The sequence below is a fragment of the Poeciliopsis prolifica genome, unplaced genomic scaffold, assembly GCF_027474105.1.
Source record: "Poeciliopsis prolifica strain line A6 unplaced genomic scaffold, Auburn_PproV2 SCAFFOLD010, whole genome shotgun sequence".
Lineage (NCBI taxonomy): Eukaryota > Metazoa > Chordata > Actinopteri > Cyprinodontiformes > Poeciliidae > Poeciliopsis > Poeciliopsis prolifica.
This window is the reverse complement of record NW_026562385.1, coordinates 13707153-13732993: the sequence shown is the minus strand read 5'-3', so window position 1 is coordinate 13732993 and position 25841 is coordinate 13707153. Positions and strand designations below refer to the sequence as shown.

General features: G+C 39.6%; 1 protein-coding gene across 7 annotated transcripts; it reads left to right on the top strand.

Moving 5' to 3' along the window:
• The first annotated feature begins 1484 nt into the window (after nt 1-1484).
• abat (4-aminobutyrate aminotransferase) lies at nt 1485-25569 on the top strand. Of its 7 annotated transcripts, XM_055036197.1 has the most exons (20): nt 1485-1607; nt 3067-3127; nt 6542-6617; nt 6722-6775; nt 7812-7876; nt 9018-9158; nt 12116-12213; nt 12325-12354; nt 14033-14150; nt 16210-16259; nt 17816-17896; nt 18004-18096; nt 18413-18475; nt 18548-18611; nt 19653-19801; nt 20198-20335; nt 20768-20935; nt 21981-22127; nt 22690-22801; nt 23394-25569. In XM_055036197.1, the coding sequence occupies exons 6-20, from the start codon at nt 9089-9091 to the stop codon at nt 23513-23515; spliced, it is 1503 nt and encodes a 500-aa protein (XP_054892172.1). In that variant the 5' UTR covers nt 1485-1607; nt 3067-3127; nt 6542-6617; nt 6722-6775; nt 7812-7876; nt 9018-9088; the 3' UTR covers nt 23516-25569. The 7 variants fall into 7 exon arrangements, with proteins under 7 accessions (XP_054892172.1, XP_054892174.1, XP_054892169.1 ...); XM_055036199.1 differs by lacking the exon at nt 6542-6617; XM_055036194.1 differs by lacking the exon at nt 7812-7876.
• The last annotated feature ends 272 nt before the right edge of the window (nt 25570-25841 follow it).

The following is a 25841-nucleotide window of genomic DNA, read 5'->3' as shown; positions in this document are numbered from 1 at the left end:
GTGTAAATGTGTGTGTGAAAGGGAATGTCTGATTTCATTGTGAAGCGTCTAAGGGTTGAAAAACAATATGTCTGTCATTTCTGTAGATGATGTCAGACTTGTGTTGGAAGTCTGAAGTGTACATAGTGAAGAGGAATGGTGAGAGAACAGTCCCCTGTGTTGCTGCTGTTCAGATGGTTTGACACTCCTGCCTCAAACTATGGTCTTTATTTCACGTAGTCATCTCATAAATTCTCCATTATACAGTTCAAAACTGTTCTTGAGAATGTCGGACTGAGTAGTAGCTAATATAATAAACTCAAGTATGCAATTCCACCAGGTAATTGCTAATTGCTTCTGCTAGTCTGGAGGAGCTGAGTGGGGGATTGAGGGGAATCGGGTTCTTTGGGGTGGAAGCTCAGCTGGAGACTAAAGCTCATAGCAGGATCTTAGGAGAAATTGTGTTTGTGGCCCTCACCCCATGGCTGCAACAGGAGACTAAAGGATTTCTCAAACACGCATAAAAGATTCAAAGCAACATCCAGGTATGTTTTGAAGAGGAATTAATATGACGTAGACGTGATATAAAGTTCAACATTTCAATTTGACATAATACATCCCTTTATAAACAATCCCAACCATTTACAAACGATTGATATTAAACAAGTTTATCACTGTCAGCCAGTCCTCTGATGGTGTCTCAGAGCTCCAATCATCTCTAACTGGTTTCGTCAACATGCCAGTGACTTTCATTTGTTCCCAGTGGATCGACTGGGAATGCTGGGTACGTTTGTTATTATAAATATATCTAGAGTGTTTCATGCATGTCTGAGAACTCCTTGAGTCTCCCATGGCAATGATTAATGGGAGCCCAAATGCTTGCTCTCACTCAGTACCGCCTATTTCACAAAAGCTCCTCCTTGAAGCTGCAGTCTCAGACTTCCACCTGACATAGCATAGCTCCTCCAGACTAGTGGCAGCAGCGATAAGTGAACACCTGGTGCAACTGGAGTCTGCTGAGCTCATTGTATGAACTATTTCTCTGTCCAACTCTCCTAAAAATGGATGTAAATGGCATCATGGAATGGCTCTGTTGTCATGACATGCTGAAGGGGGAGTGTTGGAAAGAGAAAGAAGCTCCTTTAGGTCCATTTTAAGGCATCAAATTGTGAAGACATTGCTTTTGTCATTTTTTAAAACATATTTTGCACTTGTATAACTGAAGTAACACTGTTGTTTTATTGTAGTATAAGATGGCAATCTAATGGAGAAATATAATAGATTATATTTATAACCCCCTTTATATCTTCAGATGCACATAATATTCCCCGTTCACAATCAGAATACTGATTGTAATTTATGAAAAGAAAGATCTAATCTGATTTTAAGTCAGAAAGTGAGAGTTTGGGAGAATAGTTGCAGGATGTGGCTCTAAACCCAGCAGAGTTGTTTGATTTTAGATGGAGAGATAGAGCAGGGCAGATGGTGTCGGGGGCCGGCAGAACAAGCCCCTCCCTTCCCCGGTGCTCCCCTGGCAGTTCGGGACTCACACTCAGACTCACACTCGGCACCAACACGCCTCAGTCCCGCAGCGGTACACGGTGTCCTCCTGCTAGAGCTCATCACCGGTAAGTACTCGGCGGCTCTGCGCCGGCAGCCGCACGAGGCTCTCGGACGGACCGGGTTTCTGCCGCGTGGCGTTGATGTCTGTGCACGCGCTCACGAACACTCCTAGCATCTGGTCAGCGGGGCTGGGCTGTCCACGGCGCGAGCGCGGTTTTGCCCGTCCCCGCATTAGTGTGAGTGGGACATATGCTGCCGGTGCGTGTCCCTGTCAGCCCGCCTGGCCCGAATTAATATTAATGTGTTCCGGATGAACCGGCAGGATCCAGTCAGAACCAGATTTGTACTCGCGCTGTTATTAGCAGGAGTTTTCACAACAGCGTCTTTAACAAGTTTCAGAGTCGCAGCGACGTGGATTTATCCTGGGTGGAGAAAGTCTATAGTGGGGGTAAATGAACAGGTTCCACTCTACATTGTTAAGAATTAAAAAGAGGAATAACTTGATTTATCTCGTTAATTAATTCTTTGTCCCGAATTCCTGTGTCTGTGTAAGTGTGCAGAGAGAAAAGACCAATCATACAACGTCAGATTTCAGATATCCATAACTTTATCCAAAAGTGAATACAAATACATACAGAATAACAGAACACCATTTACACCCAGATATATCAAAAAGCCAACACCCAATGACAAAACAGAATATTACCTGATTCAAAAATGCATTTTTGGGAACCACTCATTCAGCACCAAGCGATTCGAACTTCTGCTGTAAAACAAATCATTTATAGACTGCGTATTCTCCTCATTTAAATATATGCATTAGGAGGTGTGTTCTTTTCCTTTGTGTGGGCTGTCTCAATGTTAATTTTATTACCTCTTGCTAAAGAGCCCCAAAGCAGATATACGGAAAACCCTTCTCGTACCAGCCGCTGTCCAGTTTGATATATGATTGCAGCTGCAGCGCTATCTCTGCCTCAAAATGTTTTCACAAGAAAGTAGTTTGTATTTTTAACCAAGCTTGCACACAATGTAATGCTAAATAATGACTATAAGTTTGGATCTAATAAGTAACTAATTAAAAACATGCTTAAAGAAATATAGTTAATTCTAATATAGATAAAATTATTTATAAAAAGTTTTAAGATCCTAGTGAACTTTTGAACCATGCTCAGGAATTTGTTAATTGCCTGGCAGACAGGCTCCCTATGTAAAGAGATTCAAGGAGTCTAAGACTGTTTTCTGATTAGGAATTTCTGTAAGTTCTGAGAGTCACCAGCTGTCCCAGTTTGGATCTGTATCTAAGTTTATCTTAACCTAAAAGTTAACTTATGTACTATTGTGCTACTTTAAAATTCTTATTTCAACAAAAGTCTATAGTGGGGGTAAATGAACAGGTTCCACTCTACATCCAGCCTGCTCTCATCCCAACACAGATTTGTTAGTGACGTTGCGTTAAACAACATTGAGCTTTTTTCTCCCTTTTCTTTTTGAATGTCATTGCTAATCAGGTGTTTGTGGCTGCAGGTCCTGCTGCTCCATCCAGGACCTCTGGCTCTCTGGCTCTCTGACGCCTTCAGGGCATCTGGTAAGAAATTCAAACGCACAGCTCATTTCCAGGTGCCTGGATGGACACAGGAGGCACTGCAGGTTCACAACAATGCACCTGTGATATGTTGACAGCTTACATAAACATTTCTTACTGACCTGCTTTACCAGTCAACTTTTGTTTCCTGGTTGTTGTTGAAGAACGGAAACATGCAGATAAAAGATCTATAATCAGTCTCATTTTATCTGCTGCCGTTTATCCATTCTGTAGCCACAAACTTTTATCACATACTACAGGCCTGACTCATTTATTTATTCATTCATTCATGCTGAGCATATACTGATAGATCTCACTAACCTGAATTATCATCTCGGAGTTAACTTAAATAATTCAGTTCAGAAAATTAAACCTTCATACATTTTACATGTTTATTTCTGTTATTTTAGATTAATATGGCTTCCAAATAATCAAAGCCAAATGTAATTTTTGAAAAATTAACTTTTATAAAAAAAATTTAAAAATGTTCTGCTTTGTTTTTTTTCTGAAATCTTCAATTGTTGTTTAAGTATAAAACGAAATGCTAGGAGTATTTGACAGCAGCTCATTGCTAAAGAAGCTTATTATTCACAGTTCTGTGCTCAGTCATATTCATGGAAAAATGAGTGGAAGGAAAAAATGTGTCAGGAAAAGATGAACAAGAAACGGGGATCACTGCAGCCTTGGGAGGACCTGGACTGTAGCTGGAGTCAGAGCTCCCAGAGCCGACACACAGCTGTCCAGGACCCGGACCGAACCGCACCACAACCAGAACCAGATCAATCTTCAAAAGAAAACCTTTTTTACATCTTAGTAAAATTGCTTGCCAAAAATCATTGATGCCTTTTTCATTGGTAAATGGAAAAATAATTAGAATAATGATATTATTTTAATCTAAGCTTTCATGAATTTCATAAATGTGTTCTTAAGTTTGAACTTTAACTTTTACCTTTTATAATACCTACTGTAAAAATGTGATTATAGTTATACTATTGAGCTATATTTGGTGTTATGTGAACTCAGTAGATCTAAGATTTCAGTTTCAGATCTACAGTTTTATTAATATCTTGCTTTTTTTTTTTTAACTTTCAAAGACATTTCTGTCTCAGTCACAACGTAAATGAATCCAGTAGTTCAGGCTGTGCCGTCTACCAGCTGTAGCGTTCAATAACCCCGCGCTGCAGCTGGGATTACGCAACAGTTTTCTTGTCGATGCAATTTCAGCTCATCAAGGGCAGACCACTTTAGACTGGAGCAGACCAGTTTTAGTTAAGCTTCGTCGTCAACATGTTGATACACGGTCTTCAAACGCGTCATAAAGTCCTGCCAGAGAGGTTAGAGAAATTACAACTATTCATCAACATGAGCATTATGACTTCTGACAGAAGTTAAGCTTGTTACTGGGACGTCTCTGTCTGAAGTATTCGCAGTTACAGATTTGAACTGATCTCATCAAATTTGATGAGATCTGACTGTCTCATTAGTCAGTTAGATACAGATATGAGTTTATTAAGCACACAGGTTGAAGAAACCTCAAATTCTTTTTCTTTGCTTCTTGTTTGCTGTACTTAATCGTAAACATTCATGAAGCAAGATGTCAGCGTCAGCAGGTCAGAGGTCAAGGAAATCTGCCAGTGAAGTGTGATTTGTGTATAAACGTTATTAGACATGTTCCTCCAGCTCAGACCACACATGAATCAGTTGCATGCCCTCAGGTCACTCTTTGTTGAGTCCAACATGGCAAAGCTATCGGCACGAGGCTGAAATCCTGTTGATACAGAACAACCTGAAAGCAGAGAGCTGCTTTAGAAAATGAATGAATGAATTATATAAGACATGCTCTAAGAACACTCCAGCTCAGCTGATTCTTAGTTTTTTCCTTTTACACAACAAAGCTTATACAGACCCCCCTTTTTGCCTGGAGTGTTGCCATGGCGACAGGTTGGCACTTCCTGACTTACTTCTCACTGTGGAATAGCAATGAGTGAGGGCACAAGGGGTAGTCAACGGTAGTCAGCTGATAGACAAAAATCACCTAAATTATGCTCCAGAATATCAGTGAAATGTGAAAGTGTTTGATCTCTGATTTCATCTCAGTGATCATCATTTATGTGCAATTTATAAAGAATAAGGAAGCCCAAACAGAAAACACGGGCTCTGAACAATCACTACATTACAGAGTCTTTCAATATAATATCAGATAGAAAAGATTTGAGCAGGAACATTTAGAGACGATACAGCCGTCGCTCCATTCCAACACACTGATGTGTTGTGTAAGGGTTATGAATGGAAATCCTTTGGAGACCACTCTGACCATCAGAGGAGCATTATGTAACAGAGATCTCTTTCTCCCCTTTGTGTGAAGGCAACTTAGGCAGAAAACATAAAGGACATAAAATGTTGAGGCTAATATGCGGACATGAAATCAAGGAAAACAGCTAATATGAGAAAGTTGTTCCTGATCGCAGATGTTTACAAATGGCAGAAACATCAATTCCAGTTTTCTCCAAAAGTTATTTACAAGATGTCCTGTTTTTATCTTCTGTTAGCCAACAATTCGTTGTCTGCGACCTCAGGGGTAAAAGAAAAGTTCAAAACCTAAATATTATCAAGGCAACATTCCCAAAGTGTATTGAAAGTAAGTTACATATGAGAAAATTGAGATAAATTGAAGATGACATTAAACATTGGGATAATAAATTGATGTAAATCCTCACAATGTTTTTAGGAATAAAAAATATCGTTTTGTTGTTGCTGTTAAACCATCCGAAAACTCAAGATTTATTCCTGAATCGACTCTGCAGCCTCATGTCATTATCTTGAGTCTGTGACGACTTCCATCAGGATCCTTCCAGACATTTTGTGAAATAAGCCTCGTCTAACTAAAGTCTCCAGTAGAGTTGGACATTTGCCAAAGTTGTTTAAAATAAAAAAAAGATGTAACTTTCATCCAATTATTTGTTGCTATGTTTAGATATGACCAATTGACCTTTTGGCTAATTGCAGCAAAAAACTCGGGTATTAATTAAAAACTACATGGTTAGCATGGATCGCTCTCTGCAGGGCAGAATTTCTAACACAAGTATGAAATTATTTGCAAAATTCTTGTTTACAAATTTGATCAAGATATAAATATTCCGCCATGGCAGCCATGTGCGTCTGGAAGACGATGACCAGGCCAAGCACGCCGCCTGACCAGCAGCCGTCAGTAAACTGTGGCTGTTTCAACATGTTTCTTCTGATTGTTCTGGAGCCGGGCTGTCAGCTGTCTGTGCCGTAGAGCGATCTACTGTAAAGGAGATTATGCTGTACTGAATCTCCTGTACTGAAAAGCTCTGTTGACGTTTTTTGTTGCCAATTAAAAAAAAAAGTTATGGAATCAGAAAATAAAACCATTTGTTTTTGTGCTGAAAACAGAGCCAGCAGTACCTGGGGGTTTAAAAAAATCAAACACTTCAATATCTGGATAAAGTCCATCCATTCAAAGTAAAAGGTCAGGCTTGAGTTTCTTATCCAGATCGCTTTTCCTTTCTTTCCTTATTCCTGAAATGACTGATTATTGATATTAATTTACCTAATATGTTTTTGCCCGGCCAGGCCTTGTGCATGGACATTTAAGACGGTTGGAACCAGAAACTCTTGAATCAGCTGGTAAGTTATTCTAAATCAAGAGCTTCCTGTTTTAGCATGGACTGCTGTGTTTTCAGATCATCAAACTAATGCTAATTAATCAGACAAAGAAAACCTGAGTAAATAGAAAAAGTAGGTCTGAAATTAAGATTTCATTTATTCAAGAACAACTTTAAAAACTTAACTTGAAAAACAAATTGCACCATAACTGTGTGTCACAAAGACCATAAATGATAAATCATTCACATCACGATGAAGGAAGTTTGTTGGAGCCAGTCAGTAGAGAGGTTAGCAAGAGGAGATTTGATCTGAGCAGAGAGACATTTTGAGCGTGAGTAGGCTGCTGAGGAAGCTTCAGAGCAGCTTCCTAATGTGGAAACTACTGGCCTGGGGTCATCTGTGGGCCTGGGGTCATCTGTGGGCCTGGGGTCAGCTGCGGGCCTGGGGTCAGCTGCGGGCCTGAGGCTGAGGTCAGCTGCAGGCCTGGGGTCAGCTGCGGGCCTGAGGCTGAGGTCAGCTGCAGGCCTGGGGTCAGCTGCGGGCCTGAGGCTGAGGTCAGCTGCGGGCCTGAGGCTGAGATCAGCTGCAGGCCTGGGGTCAGCTGCGGGCCTGAGGCTGAGGTCAGCTGTGGGCCTGAGGCTGAGGTCAGCTGCGGGCCTGGGGTCATCCAGTGGTTCTGCTTCCCCCAGGCTGTTCTGGTGTCAGGTCAGACCATCTGTGTAGCAGATGGAACTCTCTCCAAACTGGGTCATACAGTTGAATTAGAAATCCAGGCACTGCAGCAAATATAGAGCATCAGAATAAATCATGTTCTATGTTTATCTCAGGACATGGAAGAAGCTAGCAGATCTTTTTAGTGTTAAATATTTTCACGCATTCAGACAGGCCTTTGTCTGCTAAATATATTTTTCTTCACCATTGTTAAAATTTGCTTCAGTAATTGTTTTGGGCTGATGAACAAAGCAGAAACACATTTCATCCTGTATTATTACCTTATTTAATTTGTAAGACTCAAAGTTTTTTCTCATGAAAAACTGATCTGTCATCCCTCCATCAGCTGAGGGCCTCTCCTCCTCCTTCTGCTGTTACTGCTGTGGAACCAGAGTAAAACTAGTTGCCGAGGTAATATACAACATGGATCAGATAAAGAACTGAAACATTCAGACCACATACATACAGTGAGCTGGATGTTCTGCATCCGGGTGGCAGAGAAGTTCAGATGCTTCTCCCTCCAGCCTCTGACCTGGAGGGAGAAGCACAGTGTGGACAGAGTGCAGCAGAAACTGAGGATGGAGCTGAACATTGACTATTTGTCAGCTCCATCCTCCTCCATGAGGAGAAGATCTGATGCGGTTCACAAACATCCACCAATCAGGACGCAGCCTCTCCCAGCATGCAGAGCAGGTTTCAGATCAGAACTTTGTGTTCTGATTTTAGCTCCTAACAGTTGAAGCTCCCAGCTTCCCCAAGCCCCTCCTTGCCCCCCATCCATCACTTTGTTATGCACCCCTTCTGTTGTGCCCCCCACCACCCTCCCCCTCTCAGACTCATAGATGCAGTCTTGTGTAACTCTCGACCTAAACCAGTTTGATCCAGTTCATGAGTTGTTGCCAAGAGACCGTTTGGGTGTGAATGTATGTGTGTCCATGGTGTTTCTTTTTTTTTTTGGTATGTGCCTTGTGTGTGTGTGTGTTTGTGTGCGCGTGTGTCTGAAGGGTCGGGTTTTCTGTTCTATGTGAAGGCAGTTAACTGGAATGTTCCTGTTCCTGCAGCCTGTGTTATGTAAGAGCTGAAGAGCGAGGAGAAGGAGCAGACAGCCATGTCTGCAGCATTCTTCCTGTTTACTGGAGGCAGATCAGAAGTTCTGGTTCTGATGTTGTTCTGGTGGAGATCTGGGTGCCGCTCTCTGCCCTTAAACATCAGCGCCCCCCGCAGCTTTAATGTCAGCAATACTTTTCATTTTAACATGATTGAGATCATGAACTGAACATGTGAATGTTTCCCTGGAAATTGTTTGAGCAACAGGAAGTAAATGTTAGTTTGCCAGCCAGTTGATGGATCACCCATGTAGTAAAGATTTGACACATGACCTCCTGATTGGCTGTGATCGGAGGAGTCGGCTGGCTGCTGGTCGCTCTCCTCAGACGGCCCGGCGGCCAATCACAGAGCTCTGTCACTTCTCATTTTTCCTGCTCCCTCTTCGCTCTGACTCAACTCCTCATCACTTGATTTGAAGCATCGTTCCGTCTGTGCCGGTCTGCAGGTGGCTGAGTGAAGTGGGTCGGTGAGCGCCGTGTCAGCCGCTGTCGCTCTCCGCTCTGTGGCTGTTTGGTCATGGCGAGCTGCTTGATCGGCCGTCAGCTGTCTCTCTGCGTGCAGAAGAATTTATGGCTGAGCTCTGCAGGTAAACCCAAAACAACAACCCACCACCACCCACTCTTTGGGTCTAATGTTTTGTTAATTTTTTTTTTATCAAGGACAAAATACATAAAAGACTAAAAATATAATTTTTATATGAAAATTGGATTTTAGAAACAAAATATACAGACCTCTACACATCTACAAAATATTTTACAAAAACAACAAAAATCTAGAAATGCATTGAGCTCATGTCGGTTCTTACACTTTAACTTTTCAGTGCATATTTCTAGAGAGATTTATTTTATATATTTGTTAATGTCTCTTTTTCTGTCTTTAAACAACAAGTCTTTTATATATGCGTAATTTTGAATTGTTGGAATGTAGTTGTAAGGTGTTATGCAATATTAATAATTTACTGAAGAGATTATCTCAGATTTGAGCTCAAAATTCTGATGATTTCTCAGTGCATCTCTCCATATTATATTTTTATATATAAATGTTGTATTCTATTACCCAGAATAAAACAATTCCACTAAAGTATTTAGGAACAGAAAATGATAATAATGCTGATAAGGCATGCTTTGAAGCTCATTAAAACTGATGAAACATGGTCTGTCAGGCCAGATGTGGGTCACCATCATTTAGGCATTTACAAGATGGAGAGCAGTTTTCATAATAAAATAAGATAATTATTGTAAGATAATAATTTTCTACTACCTCTTCTTCTGCCTCTCTTTTACATGATGTTGTGTTCCGTCCTTGTTTGTGTGCCACTGGTCCTCTTCCTGGGATTGAATCCTGCTACTCACATGTTGATGTGCCCCTGGGCAAGGCTCTTGGCCTCAACCTACCTACTGATCTGCAAATTGGTGCATGTGTTGGATGTGGTTGTAGTGTAAAGCACTTTGATAGGTCTGTATAATTCAGTCTACTAACCACTGAAAGAGTCACGTTAATGTAGCTATTTGAAGTGTTTTCTGGTGAATATTCAATAACTTCGGCCTTGAAGTCCTGGATTTATTCACAAGTTCACAGAAAGATCTGTGTGAATGTTTGACCTCAGGATGTGCTTATCAAAGCTCAATAACAGAGCCATGTGTCATTGGTAAGCAGTGCTAAAGTCCAGCACTGTGAACTAGAATAAGAGTCAGTGACAATAAAGCGATGTGTGCCGGAGGACTGAACTGGTTTAAACCGCTTCCAGTGCAGAACTGCCAACTCAGCTAACAAATTAACAGATTACAAGAAGCAAAGTTTGTCCTGCTTGTCTGAGGTCCAGCCGACCTCTTGATATGAACTCCATTTATGGACTCACCTTTAACTCATTCACCATCACAGGGTGAACTCTGACCCTTCTCAGATATCAGCCTCAAAGAACTATTTGTTCCAATCAAATTCTAGCTAAAGCATGTCAGAAGAGTAAGAAGTGTTTTCTACTTCAGTGACAGTGTGGTCTTCAGTTCTGATATTCTGGGTTCCAGATGTGCATGGGGTGTGCTTTGCATTTGAAGAAGATCAAATTTCCATTTATTTCTCCTAAAGTTGATTGAACAACACAGTGGGATTCTTTAAAGGTTCAGATGAACATGAGAAAAATAAGATCATAGGTCAGACATGTTCTGTACATGACTCCAGATTATATACAGGACGGCGGTAGGAGTCTCCCCTGCATTCGGTTTGTGTTTGGCGCTCCAAGACACTTCACCCACCCCGCCTGCTGGTGATGGTCAGAAGGGCCAATGGTGCAAAATGGCAGCCTCACTTCTGTGGCAGCTGTGGCTACTATCCAGTAGCTTGTGTGAATGGGCCCTTTGAGATCTTAATTTGAGACATAAATTTTATGGGCTGAAAAATAATATTGATTTTTACTATATGGAATAATATTGGTTGACGCTGCATCAGACTCTGTTGGTTCACATCTCTGTACTCTGTTTTCATAAAATCCTGTTAAATTATTTTAAATGGGAAGTATTGCATGTTTTACAGGCACATAGTGCCATTTTATAGTACAGTTATGTAACTATGACTGCCACTTTAAGTTGGTATAGAAATGCTATATATATAGAATATGACTTTTAAAACATTTCACTTTGTAATTGAATGACTTTAAATTGGGTCTTTGTCTCTTTAAAAACTCATGCTCTTTCTGAAACTCCACCTTATCTTATTCAATTCAATTAAAAAATACTTTATTGATCCTAAAGGGAAATTAAATGTTTTGAAACTCATTAATTCAAAGTCTTCAAAGAGTTATTGTAGATAGTGATGGCTTTTGGTAGGAAAGATCTCCTGTAGCAGTATGTCTTACATCGAATCTGAAGAACCGTCTGACTGAAGATACTATGTTTTCCAAGACAGGCTCATGAACATTTTTACCAGCATTTCACTGGGATGTTGCTCGGTGAAACTGCAGATGCACAGTTCTACCAGGTGTTTGCTAATTACTGCTAGCTAGTTTGAAGGAGCTGAGTGGGACAGGGCTGCTCTGTGAGGTGGAGACTTGAACACTGCAGCTCAGAGGAGGAGCTTCATTCTCAAAGGCGGAGCTAAGTCCACCCAGGTGTTTTGCACAGCTTAATGGTTTCCATGGAGATCAAGGGATTTCTCAAACATGCCTGAAAGAATCAAGGCAACACTTCAGAGGGAATAACATTATTACATGATGTATAGCTAAAAAAAAAAGTGAATTTATATAATTCAGCCCTTTAGTCATAACCTTTTTTCCCAAGAAAAGCTGATGGAGCTGCCTGCCTTCACATCATTAGCTGAAACTCAGAGAGTAAAGTGACATTTGTTAAGTAAAGCAGTTGGTGAAGTTGGCCTGGCAGTGTCACATTACAACAGCAGCATAACAGACGAGTAGCCGGATGTTCACCTGTACACCTGATTGATGCCACCATTTGGGGGCCATAACAATCTACATTAGCCTTGAAGTTATTCTATGTTACATGAACATAGAGTGTCTCTGTTCATTCATTCACTTTAATGTGTTTCCGTCAGGGTGCCGGTACGTCAGTAAGACAGCAGCGAAGACGCAGGTGGAGTACGACTATGATGGACCCTTAATGAAAACTACAGTTCCTGGGCCCCGATCACAAGTAATGCTACCTTGGATAATGTTACAGATAATCACACATAAACATTCAAAAACAGAATACCTCCCTCAGGTCATATGGAGTATTTCAAACCCTGTTTTTTTTTTGTCTTAGGAGCTGACAAAACAACTGGGAGACATTCAGGTGAGTGGGAATGTTTCTATGTGTCATGTTTTTTATTTGGTATATCATAAGGCCCAATTTCACATTGTGGGGACCCACTGCTCCTTATGGGGAGCAAAAGTAGTTTTCCATTAGAAGGAATGTTGTTTGTTGTTTTGGGTTAGATTTAGGATCAATGTGTGGTTTGAATTCAGATTAGTTTTAGGTTTAGGCAACACAAATGAATGAAATGAGTGCAAAGTCTCTGTGAAGATAGAAAAACATGCTCTTGTGTGTGTGTGTGTGTGGGGGGGGATGGGGGGGTGTATGGGTGTATGAGGGGTGTGTGTATTGGTGTGTGTGTGTGTGCGTGCGTGCGTGTGTGTGTGTGTGTGTGTGTGTGTGTGCGTGCGTGTGTGTGCATACATACGTACGTGTTTAGCTGTTCTATGTAAGACCTTCTAACCTTCTGCAGACTGATGGACCTTTTGGGGAGTGAAGCCTGGCCAAAGACCCTAAGAAAGGGGTCTTTCTGACCCCCATCATTTTCTTTCTGACCCCTTTCTTAGGGTCAGAAAGAAAGAGAAAAGAAAGACGAGGCTTAATGCAGAAAGATTGTTGTGATGACTTCTGGAAAGTGGAGTGTCAAAGTACAATTTCAAGGCATTACATTTCTAAATCAAATGTCTTTTAAGTTATATTTGACATTTATTGCTTTTTTAAAACAACTGCAGGTCACATAGTCACTTTGTTGTGCTATAAAATGGCACTATCTGCCTGGAAAATACATAATACCTGCCCTTTAAATGGAGGATATGGGTGGATATAAAACTATTCTAAAATACTCTGATTAGTTGCAAATTTATTATTATTCTCCCTTCTATGTGAACTAGTGTAAGGCTGGATCTTCTTCATACATATAGCTCATCAGTGTGTATGTGGTCAGATTAATTTCCTCTTGTATTAACTCAGTGAAGCAGTTAAATACTCCCTGCAGCACAGCTGCTGCTCCACATATCACTTCTTCAGGAGACTCACTGCATCTGCAGAGGCCTCCAACCGTCCTGGCTTGTCTTTGCACTAATCATGCAAACTTTGGCAAAACAACACTGATTTAGCACATATGTTTATTTATGATTTCATTTTCTTACAGAAGCAGAAATTGATATAGAAAAAAGTAAAGTTTCAGCACTTAAATCTATAGAAACATGCTGTAAAACATAAAACATGGACATCTTCTCATGCTCCACTAAAAGTATAAGCCTGCTAATACCGTCTGCTCTGTGTACACATGATCACTGAGGCCAGCGCTAATGAAAAGATGGAGTTTCATACAGAGTGAGCTGTAAGTGAGAGCCACCTCTGGTCTGTTGTATTGTGTAAGTACAGAGCGAGCCTCTCGGAGCCTCCGCTCCGTCTTAATTACTTTATCTTCACACAAGTTATTCAGTCTGCAGCTTAATGAGGGCCAGAGATCTGTGTGAAATAACACTCATAACTGATCTATCATTTGTTCTGTTGCTTCACGTCTAGACATGATCACCACAGAACAGATTAGAACATTTTATTGGTCAACAAAGGGAAATGATTAAACTGCACTGATATATGGGTATGGTTACTGTCTATAAAAAGTGTCAATACATCGGTTGTTATTTTTAAGTATTAATTGTATTATATGTTGTTGATTGGGTTATAGTAAACCAAACGTGTTTGTTTGCAGAATGTTGGTGCAGTCAACTTCTTTTGTAACTATGAAGACAGCAGAGGAAACTACCTGGTGGATGTGGATGGCAACCGCATGCTGGACATCTACACTCAGATCTCCTCCATTCCGATTGGTTAGTAACACAAGATCCAGTTCAATCATCAAACCCAATAAAATAAAAATAAAATAAACTCAGCAATACTTGATTTTTATTTAGGTAAGTCAGACAAACGGACCCATGACTTACATTTCCTTCTCTTTATTTAGTACATTTTATCTACTAGACTTACACAAGTTTTATTTTTATTCCCTCCAAAAAAATAGTTTTTTTTTTTTGTTTTTTTTTTACTTTGAAATGTCCCGTAAATATCACCACATTCAGCCACGTTTGAATGTGGCTGAATTTGTGCTTTACAAGTTTTGTTGTAAATCACAAATTCATTCGGCTTTAGAACCAAACCGGATTGGTTCTTAAGCTCCGCCGCTCTCTGACTATCATGCCTGATAGGCAGTATTTCTGAAATTCTTTCTCAAAGTCGCTTCCTTAGGGTTTCTGTGACAGAAGGCATTTGTTGTTGCCTGCAGGTCCTTCCTAATTAATGCAGGATTTCAACAGACCTGACAGTTTGACCTGGCTACTGTTTCTACTGAACTTATTGTTGTAATTAAAATCCCTCTGTTTCTAAAAACCTGGGATTATGTAGATTATAGGATTTATCCACCTAAACCTTCTTTTAAAATGTTCAGCACTTATGTGTATTTTCACACCATGCAGTCAAACATCCCTGCTACTACACATGTCCCATCCAACCAAGCATTACACTTATGTGTCACATTGAGTTTGAAACAGTTAATCTGATTTATCCCAGAAGTACTAAAATAAAAAATTGATGGCAATTATTTTATCATATTGTGAAAATAGTCAATAAAATAACTGATAGCAAAAACAGTTAGTTGTAGCTCTAATTGTGTCATTCTGATTCTCTTAAGAATTGTTTCTTTTCAGTTTTTCCAAAAACAAAAAGGTTTTAGAAAGGAAAAATACCAACAAATGGTGAAGTGATGCCAATGTGTCATCACTTTGTTGAGCAGCAGCTTGTTTTCTCTACAGCAGAGAAGAACTCTTAATAACCGCACTGTATTATTTTTCTTATGCTGGACATCTCCCATTCTTCTTCTTCTTATTATTATTATTTGCTTTGATATATTCCATCCTTTTGTGTATCTGCATGGTTCTGTTAGCCTGTCGCTTTGCTGCTGCAACTAACGAGTTGGTAGCTGACTGCTCCCTGCTGGTCACAGCTGGAACAGCACCGGCATTTATATAAGCCAGCTGCATCAGTTTATGTAAGGATCAGACTCACGGCTTTGTTACACTAACACACTAGTGTTTGTGGTGTAGATACACACACATGCACATCTACCTCACAGATAGAGTCTCTCTCCAGATCAGGGTTTTTGTACACAATAAAAAACATCCGAACATTCATCAGATTCTTAATAACTGGAATCTAACCGCGAGTCTGTAGAAAAGCTCAACAGATTCCTGCTGAAATAAACCAGAATAGAACAGGAAACTAAATACACCCTCAAACAGGGGCCTGCTTAGAGAATTAATGATAAGAATTGTTACTGACATCATAGAAAACATATAATTAAATTAAATGGCATGTTATGAAATTGGATGGCATATAATAGGTGACTATATCAGTCTGTCAAGTGAAATTATTTGTGTATTTGCATCTTTTTTGATTTCTAGTATTGTAAAAAATAAGCTTAAGTGGTTACATAAAAAATCTGCAGAATGTAAAAAAAAAAGTTTTGTCTGATTAATCGGCAGAATAACTGATAGAATTGTCGATTAGTGACATAATCATTAGTTGCAGCCCTGGTGTACTTGGTTTTATTTTCTGTTTGACCTTAATCTTTGTTTAACAAATGACTTTTTTTTATGTAGAATCTGTTGTGTTTCAAGAACAGCTCTTTTTGCAATGCTTCACTCTCTGATGAACTGATTTGTCTTCCATTTGATTATATACTTTGCTTTATCATTAGTACTCTTATATAGCAAGACCCACATAATGGTCTCATTTTCTCCATGTTATTTCTGTAAGAAATAATTCTACAAAATTACACTGTGTGATTGTTTGTATATTTTGTTTTTAATCTGTCCAATTCTGTTCTGTCTTCAGGTTACAACCATCCTGCTCTGCTCAAGCTGATGACCAATCCCAACAATCTGGTAGGTTCACACACACGCACACGCACGCACGCACGCACGCACGCACGCACGCACGCACGCACGCACACACACACACACACACACACACACACACACACACACACACACACACACACACACACCACTCCAGTCAGCAGGAAGCTTCTGGGTATGTATACATGAAGAAGAATACTGATACCAAAAAACACTTTACAATTATCATAAAACTAGAGTAAATTTTAGATCAAATAATCTTTTTTTTTTTTTTAGAAATTACAATTGATCTTTCCCTACTGCTGTTACTATGGAAACACAAACACTTGCTATGCAAAGTTGTCATTCTAAAGTTGACAAAACCAAAAGAATATGTTGTCTTCGTAAAAACAATGCCCTGCAGACACTGGTTGTTTTCAGGCCCCAAACAAACTGAGGTCATGTGACTGAGCAGCATAAGGAATTATTGTGAAGTGGAAGGAAAATGATTCATATGGTGGCATATTAAGGCCTAGAAAAAGGCAAAACGTTTTCACTTTTGACACATAGAATTTTTTTTATTATTATTTCTTAGATCAATTTCAACATTTCAGAATTTTTTGGCAGAAAATGTACTTCTGTTTTATTTATCTACAATAGACCTCATACACCATCCTAGATTCATGATCTAAAATCTGACATGCACACAGATTTATTTTGGTCTGTATGTAAAATATATTAAGGCTGGACGTTCTCCCACATAGGTATGCTTCAAAAATGAAATGTTTCCATAGTAACTGTGGCTGCAGTTGTGTTGGAAGAGCCTCCATCAGGTTTTCTTTTCATCATTGTCTCATTTTACTTGCCATTACTACAAAATGGCTCTGGACATGGAAGGGACATTTCTTTGGAGGTAAATCATTTTAAAACAATGAATCATTTCACTTCTACTTCCCAGATCTTCACTGCGTTGTGTTGGTCTGTCCCAAAAAATCCGAACAAAATTCATTACAGTTGGTGATTATAGAATAACGAAATGTGATTTAGGAAGTTATGAAAAGTTTTTCAAGCTACTGAAACACAAAAAATTTGGATTTTTTTTGTTGTTGTCTTTTTGCAAAATTGAGTTTTTATATTTACATTAATTTATAGATCTGGGTAGAACTTTATTAGCAAAAGATGAGGTTGTGTGTTTCACATAGCCAGGAGAACGCAATAGAAACATCAAACCTTTTTTATAAATTCTAGTATTACAATTCTAAAGATGGCTTAGATACATAACTCATCAAATTCAGTCAACCCTATAAAAAGATGTTCCAAACCAACAGTCAGACGGAGCGGTAGCAGAAACTCTCCATGTTCCAAGAAGCAGCTTGATGGACAGTAAATGTGGAACCTCTGTGGTTCTCAGAGAGGAGTCAGGTCTGATTCTGTAGAAGAGCTTTCTTTAACTTTTCTGAATAAGAACATGTGATGATGATGATGATGATGATGATACAGATACAAAGACATTTGGTTCTAAATTGTTTCAGTGAAGTGATGGAATACAGCTTTGTGTGTTTCTTTGACTTAGTTTTTGCTTCTTCTTTTTTTTTTTTTTCCAGAGCACATTCGTAAACCGACCTGCGCTGGGAATCCTGCCGCCTGAGAATTTTCCAGATAAAATCACTGAAAGTCTTCTCTCAGTTAGTAACACGCACACTCTCTGACAGTTGTACACATGTTCTAGTTCCCAGTGATTAGCAGGAGAGAAGACGATCCCTCTGAACCCGGCTGTTCCTCTCCCCGTCAGATCGCTCCCAGTGGAATGACTCGTGTTCAGACGATGGCCTGTGGCTCGTGCTCCAACGAGAACGCCTTCAAGTCGATATTCATCTGGTACAGGGTAAGTGTGTGTGTCCACCCAGAGCGGTGTTAGCCAGCAGAACGTCCACACCGTCATGGTGAACAGGAGGCGTCAACCTTCAGGCAGAACCATCAGATTTTCAGTGGAATGTTAAGTAGCTCCTCTTTATTAACTTAGCATACTTTATACTTGAGATTTATTTTCATTTTTCTTAATGACACATTTATGACTTAAGCTAAACTGGAGTGTTTTTAGGGCTGATTGATTCTCTCTGATCCTCATCAGTAACATGTTGATATCAAAGCGTGACGTCAGTGATGATGGTCTTCCTGATTGCTTGCTTGCTTCGCTTCAGAACAAGGAGCGGGGCCACAACACACCGTCTGAGGAGGAGCTGACCTCCTGCATGACAAACCAGGTCGGCTGAATGTGTAGAAACAACTCAGCCACCATCGTTTTCTTTTCTCACGTTTTGGTTTGTGCCCCTCAGGGCCCAGGATGTCCAGACCTCAGCATTTTGTCTTTTATGGGAGGTTTTCATGGCAGAACAATGGGTATGTCACACACTTCCTGTTTATGTCTAGTGTTATTATCCAAGTTGGAAAGTAACTAAGTACATTTACTCAATTACATATACTCGAGTAACTTTCTTGAAAAAATGTGCTTTTAGGAGAATTTTTACTACATTGTTCTTTTTGCTTTTACTTGAGTAATTTCATCGTGAAGGATCTCTACTCTTACTTGAGTAAAATTTCTGGATATTTTTTTTATCCATTTGTTTTAACCAAAATCCGCCAGACACACACTTGCAGTTTATGTTAAAGTTTAATAAGGTTTTTTTTATTGAAAGAAACTGATTTGGCAAAAAAAAAAAAAAGAATCCCTGATAGTATTATTTCTTTATTACTTATGTAAATTATTATCATTTTCATCCTTAAGATACCAACATCTTATTTTCTTATATATTTTGTTTATAAATATAAATAGATTTATATTTTGCTCAATAATTTTTAAATATTAAATAATTGATAATTTGATGAGTTGAGCAGACCTTTTTACCAAATACTTTTTTACTCTTGAGTAATGTCATGGTCGGATACTTTGTCTTTCACTTGAGTAAAAATATGTTAGTCTTGAGTAAATTATTTGGGTACAGTGCCCACCTCCGGTTGTTATAGTAAAAAAAAAATTGCATTAAAACAATAACGCTTTAGAATTCATACACATCTGTACAAGTGTGTACAGTACGATCTGTGTATAGATCCATGCTGTTTCTCTGTGTTGTGCTGTCGCTGCATCTGGGCCAGAACATGTCAGAGTTTTAAGCACCTGATTAACAGCAAAAACAGATTTTCTTTAAACAAAATATCAATGTTGTCTAATGATAACATGCATCCAAAGTAATAATAACACTTCCAATATGTGTATGAAATATTGACAGGAGTTTTCTGAATCAGCATTTTCTCAGCTTTCATTTGCAGCAGAAAGATTTCTTAGATGTTAATTCAGTCCCAAATGTGTTTTCTGTATAGAGACAGTGAATGCTAATCATGGTTAATATCCATGTATGCATTCATATTTTGCTCCTTTTCAAGGCTGTTTGGCAACAACACACTCCAAAGTGATTCACAAGTTGGATGTTCCGTCGTTTGATTGGCCAGTTGCTCCGTTTCCCAGACTCAAGTATCCGCTGGAAGAGTTCAGCCGAGAGAACGCTCAGGAAGAGGCCCGCTGTCTGGAGGAGGTGGGCGGACTGTGTGTGTGTGTGCGCGCACCCATGTATAGCACAGGCTGGAGTATCATCTCTTATTCATGATGATTGGTAATAAATGGCAGTGGCTGTTGAAGGAAAGAAAATAAGACCATTCTCATATAAACTTCATTTTGATGTGAAGCCTTCATAAAACGTATTTTCAAAACATACTGCAAGTAAAAATGTAAAATTAAAAATAGTAGGTGGGGTTTATAGTCTGTTTATTATATTTAGAAGTTTTCTTTATGTTTTGTCTTACGGTGAATCTCTGATGCCTTTTTCTATGAGCTTTAACTATGAGATGACCATTAATATAGAGGTGAAGGTTTAGCTCCTCTAGTAAAGAAGCAACCGTGTGTGTGTGTGTGTGTGTGTGTGTTTCTCTAGGTGGAGGACTTGATTGTGAAGTGGAGGCAGAAAGGGAAACCTGTTGCAGGAATCGTTATTGAACCGATTCAGGCTGAAGGTGGAGATAACCACGCCTCCCCAGACTTCTTCAGAAACCTCCGCAACATTTCACGCAAGGTTAGTCGTCCTGCTGAGGCATCACAGCCGCAGTTCTGCCTCAGTGGGAAGAAAGAACAGAGCAGTAAAGCAACCAAATGAAATCAGAGCTGCTTTTAGTGGGACATTCACAGAGTGTGTGAAATGAGTCACACACTGATGATGGTGAGCTACTGGATAGTAGCCACAGCTGGCCCAGAGCAGGCTGACAGAACAGTTATACATTTTGCTGTAACAACCTCATTCCAAAATGAATTAAAATCTTTTTGTTTTCTGTACTTCAAAACTACATCCAACACATAATGACAACATATTTTATGGTTTTTTGTTTATTTGTTTTACATTTTTGCAAATGTAAAACTTGTTTTCTGTATAGAGACAGTGAATATTGTCTCTATACACCAGGAGACGTCACTGTCTCACATCTCAGCGTTCTAATGTTTTGTTTCTCAGCACGGCTGTGCTTTTCACGTGGATGAGGTCCAGACCGGCGGCGGATGCACGGGAAAGTTCTGGGCCCACGAGCACTGGGGCATGGACGACCCGGCAGAGATCGTCTCCTTCAGTAAGAAGCTGCTGACGGGAGGTTACTACCAGAAGGACGAGCTGCAGGCCGATAAGGTGGGTCAGCAGCTGAAAAGTGGACTTTTAAGTCAGCTGTTGATTTCAGGTTCAGCTTGAGTCCATCAACCACACACTGTATTATGCACAATATTTAACATTCACCATGTTAGATATGTGAAATAAATGTATTTGATAAATTCAAACCATACAATTTATAGATATAGTCTTATGTAGATCTGACAGTGCAATAAGTAACAGAATATTTATGTGAAATTTAGTCTTTAAAATGGGAAGTTACATATTTAATGAAAATATCAAGTCATTTATTGCTCTATTAAAGCTGTCGTTGTGTTTTAATGATATTGCCATGGTTTAATTGCAATATTAAACTATGTGCTATTATGAAATGATGCATATGCATTTTAGAAAAAGAAATGTTTATGTATTTTATTAATAACATATTTATTTAGTATAATTAATACATACTTGTGTGTATGATTTTTTATTTTCCCAAAAATGTATATTTTATATTTCGACTGATGGTGTTTTTGGACCTGCAAACAAAAACACAAACATGTAAAAATCTCATGTATATTAATGCAGCTTCTAAAGAATCACACTTTATGACAGCATGCATGGAGAATACATGAGTTTATGTAAAGAAGCTAGCTTTCTAAAATAAAAAAAGATGAAATCACACTCGGACTTTTAAAGTGATCAGAACCTTTTCCTCTGTGGGGCGACAGGGAAAAGGTTCTGATGTCTGTAACTGATCAAATTGATATCACGACATGGTTCTGTCACTGTTCAGCTCCTCTGAACAACATTTCAGGCTTCTAGAATTTGATCTCCAGCTATTACGACCAGAACCAGTCTGGTTCTTCCACCGCCACCAACCAGTAGCTCCTCCCACCATGCCTGCCTGTGCAACAGCAGTACCGGGTCAGAACAGAGCAGAAGTTTGGTTTATAGTTTACAAACTTGCTACAGCTTGCAGAGAATAATCCGGGTTGATTGATATTTGTCAGATCAGATCAGACCAAATGCCAGGATAAAAACGTCTCATATCAATAATCTTATGCTTGTGGTGTTTGTTTTTCAGCCGTACCGTATTTTTAACACCTGGATGGGAGACCCGTCCAAGAACTTGTTCCTGGTTGAGGTTCTTAACGTAATCCGCAGGGAGAACCTCCTGGAGGAAGTGACCCGCTCTGGGAAGGCTCTGCTGAACGGCCTCTACGAGCTGCAGGTAGCGCAGACCGCCAACCTCTGGAACATTCAGTCAGTTCATGTTATTAATGCTTTAGACTTACTTACACTTTAAGTGCAATAGATTACCTGGATAGAACAAACATGCCTTGTTATGAACGGTTGCCATTCATAGACTTTGAACTTTTCCACATTAAAACCAGACATTTCAGTGTATTTTATTAGGATCTTTAATAAAGGGTCGGCACAAAATAAGAGGAGCTGCAGTAAAATGAGCCAGAGTTTTAAATTTTCTCACAAATAAAAGTCTGAAAAGTGTGGCATTCATTTCTTGAACCACACTTTGCTGTGGTTACATGTGCAGATCTTTTGGGATTTGTCACGATAAGCTCACAATCTTGAAAAAATAAACCCAAAATTTAAATGTGTGTGAATGCTTTAAGTTATTGTAAGCTCTACCTTTTTAAAATTGTTACAAATCTTCAAAGTGAATGATTTGAAGTATTAAAAAAATCCTAAGGAGCTGCAGTAGTTCAGATTGTTGTTGGTGTTTTTATAATGTGAATGTTTGTGATGATGAACTAATCCCTCCCCCCATCCAGGCTCAGTACCCCGGCCTGCTGAGCCGAGCGCGAGGACAGGGGACGTTCTGTGCCATTGATGTGCGGGACGCTGCCACGCGAGACAGATTGATGTTACAGGCCAGAGACAAAGGTACATTTTTCTTGAAATAGTTCCATAATGTAGGTAAAATGTATTTTTGGATTTAGTAGCAGATGTTTGTTGTGTCACTTCCGCTGTGATTGTGCTAAGCTTGTTTTGGTGTCATTTATAGCCTTAGATGAAGGTTTGACAAAGCAAGACTTATTGTCAGTTTAACAAGTCATTCACTTGACCACCAGAGGGCTCCACATCTTTTGTAAACAGCCACATCAGGCCAGTGCCACCATGATGACCCCACAGGGGTTCAGTTTGGGTTGGTCCGTCTTCTCCAGAGGTAGACTGATAAACTGCCAGCTGTTTAACTTCTTGGAGGACAGTTTGGTTCTAAAACCTGGTGTTATAGGATGCTAATAGTGACAGAATCTCCTCTTTGTTCATCCCACATCATCACACTGCCTCCACCAAAAGTAGCTTGAAAATAAAGGTTTTTTTCACAACCCACAAATTTAACTTTCCCACTTGAACCAAATTCACATGCAAAGTTTAAAATAAAAAGTCAGAAAAAAGTTAAGAATTTCAAACTAAAGTGTGCAAAACTGTGTAAAGTACAGGAGGCCACAGTAACCGTGTTTATCGTCAACAGGCGTGCTCCTGGGAGGATGTGGGGACCAGTCCATCCGTTTCCGTCCTGCTCTCGTCTTTAAGGAGTACCACGTCCACATCTTCCTCAACATCTTTAACGACATCCTGGCTCAGAACAAATAAAGGCCGCGCATGAGGGAACCGAAGTAGAACCTACATAGGACAGAGTTAGGGAATCTGGCTGTTGTGATAAGCACAGAGAAAATGTTTCCTACAAATTTTCTGTTTAAACATCCAGAACCTGTTGGGTTCATAACATTTAAAACTGCAATTTTCCTTAGAAATGACGTATAACTACATCCTTTTACTCGTGGAGCCATGTAGACAGAGCCAGTAAGCCATTTTCAGCATTTAAGCATTTTCAGAATGAAGATGCTTTCCTAAAATAAATCAGCTAAGACATTCTTTAAGTCATTCAGCTGGGTTCATGTTGGCCCACAGAGACTGATCAGGCTGTAAGCAGACTGGATGAAGTCACAGCAGACCCCCAGCGCAACCCTTAGCTGTTCCCCAGAAATGCAAAGTAAACCGCTTGGCTTATTGGCCACCTCAGCCAGGCAGTGTTGGTGAAGCACATGAACACGTTTTCCACCACGCAGCTGTTTCACATCCTTTTAATTAGCATCCAGCGCTAATAGCTAGGAAACGAATTCGTCTCCCATTCGCTGTTTACTCTGTGACCGTTCTGTCGTCAGTTCTCGGGTTCTGGATCTGTTCTTCACCTGGTCTAAAGAACATTATTCGTTCTACAGGAAGACAGACGCATCCTGTATAAGATCTTCTGCAAATATTTGCAGAATGTCTAGAAATATTTGAATAAGGGTGTGTGCGATCCTGTAACCGAATCCAAGCTGTAAATGATACTGTAGCTGCATGATAATAAGGCTGTCCCCATCGTAAGCATGAAGAACCAAAGTATTTAGTGTGTTAGAAGAAAGGCTGAACAGGATCCTGAATGCAGAACCCTGACAGTGGAAAACAAACCAGCAGACTGCATGTGGTTTAACACTGTCCTGTCTGGGAACGACTCTGTTCAGCCTTGTTGTAGACAAACCTGAATCCTAACACACTACGACAGTCAGTCTGCTTCAACATGCCCATATTATTGAATTTATGTTTCCCCTTGACCACTTTTTCATTCAATATTTCTAATATCAAACTGTAAGACTAAAACTGACTTCACATTTGATCAAGATGTCACAGATATCCCAATGATCCAACAGATTCAAACTGTTCTAAGCATATTAAAAGGCCAAGTTGCCTTGTTTAAAGGTTCTCTACTTTTTTGCTTATTTTAATTACAATGGTTAACAGTGCAAGTTCAGTAAGAAAAGCTTCTTATTGTGGCTTATCTGCATATAATCTACATGTGTCCACAGAAATGCATGCTGGGTAATTCTTGTATCAGCCAAAAAAGGTGGACATTTTCAGGTGTGATATCTGTAGCTTATATGATGAACAATCTCCTCAAACAGGACCATGCGGTTACCAGTCCACTGCAGATGTTTGTTTTTCCTCTAGTGGCCACAAGAGGCGTACTAGAGCGAGTTTCCCCCACTCAAATGTCCTCATTATAGAGCTCAGAGGAAATGTCGAGTTTTTCCTGAGGCAGATGGACACAGGACACAGAGACGGCACAGCTCTGGTCCCTGCTGAGTTAAAGCTGAGAATTTGGAGCAGACCAGCTTCACAGCCGAACTGATGTTCTGCTGTGTCCCTGAATGTTTAATGAAGCGCGTGTTAGGAATGTGAACGGCTTCATTTAACGTGTAGCTACAGTTAATTTTGTTACTACAGTTAAATTAGAATAATATCCGGTTATATACATGAGTACATGTTCATTGGTTTTATAGCAGTCATCCATAAACTATATGCCGGTTAATGTAACATCTTGTATTTATTCCACAGGGTGAGTTGGGGTCAGGTTTTGCTGCGTGCGGCAGGCTGATGTGCAGCATGGTGTTAGTGATGACAACAGTCCCTGTCTGTTTGTTGTCAGTCAGTGTTGCACTGAGTCCCTGTGATGACGTCCTTTTAAACAACAAGTCTAACTACTTGCACTGGTGATCTGAGATCTTGATGTAATTATTTTAGCTATAACTGTTATAACAATAATAACTGTTGTCTATAAAACATTCTGTCCTTGTATTGTGACAAATAAATGCCATTTTAATTAACTCTGTGTTTCTTGATTATTTTCACTGATGTTATTTTAGGAAGACAGTTTAAAAAGTTAAGCATTTATCATGTCTGCTGACATATCTGAGTACATTCTTTTAAAGGTGCAGTTTTATGTAAAAACAACTTTTTGAGATTTACATAATGTTATACAGCTATGTGAAGCGTTGCCTTGACTCTTAACTGTCTGTTTGAGAAATCCTTTAATCTCCATGGCAACCATTCAGCTGTCCAAAATGCCTGGGTGGACCTGGCAACTCCTCCTCAGAGC

Coding starts and splice junctions, on each gene's coding strand:
- abat (XM_055036195.1), top strand. CDS start 9,089: ATGGCGAGCTGCTTGATCGGCCGTCAGCTGTCTCTCTGCGTGCAGAAG. Junction 9,159..12,115: donor TTTATGGCTGAGCTCTGCAG/GTAAACCCAAAA, acceptor TGTTTCCGTCAG/GGTGCCGGTACGTCAGTAAG. Junction 12,214..12,324: donor TTCCTGGGCCCCGATCACAA/GTAATGCTACCT, acceptor TTTTTGTCTTAG/GAGCTGACAAAACAACTGGG.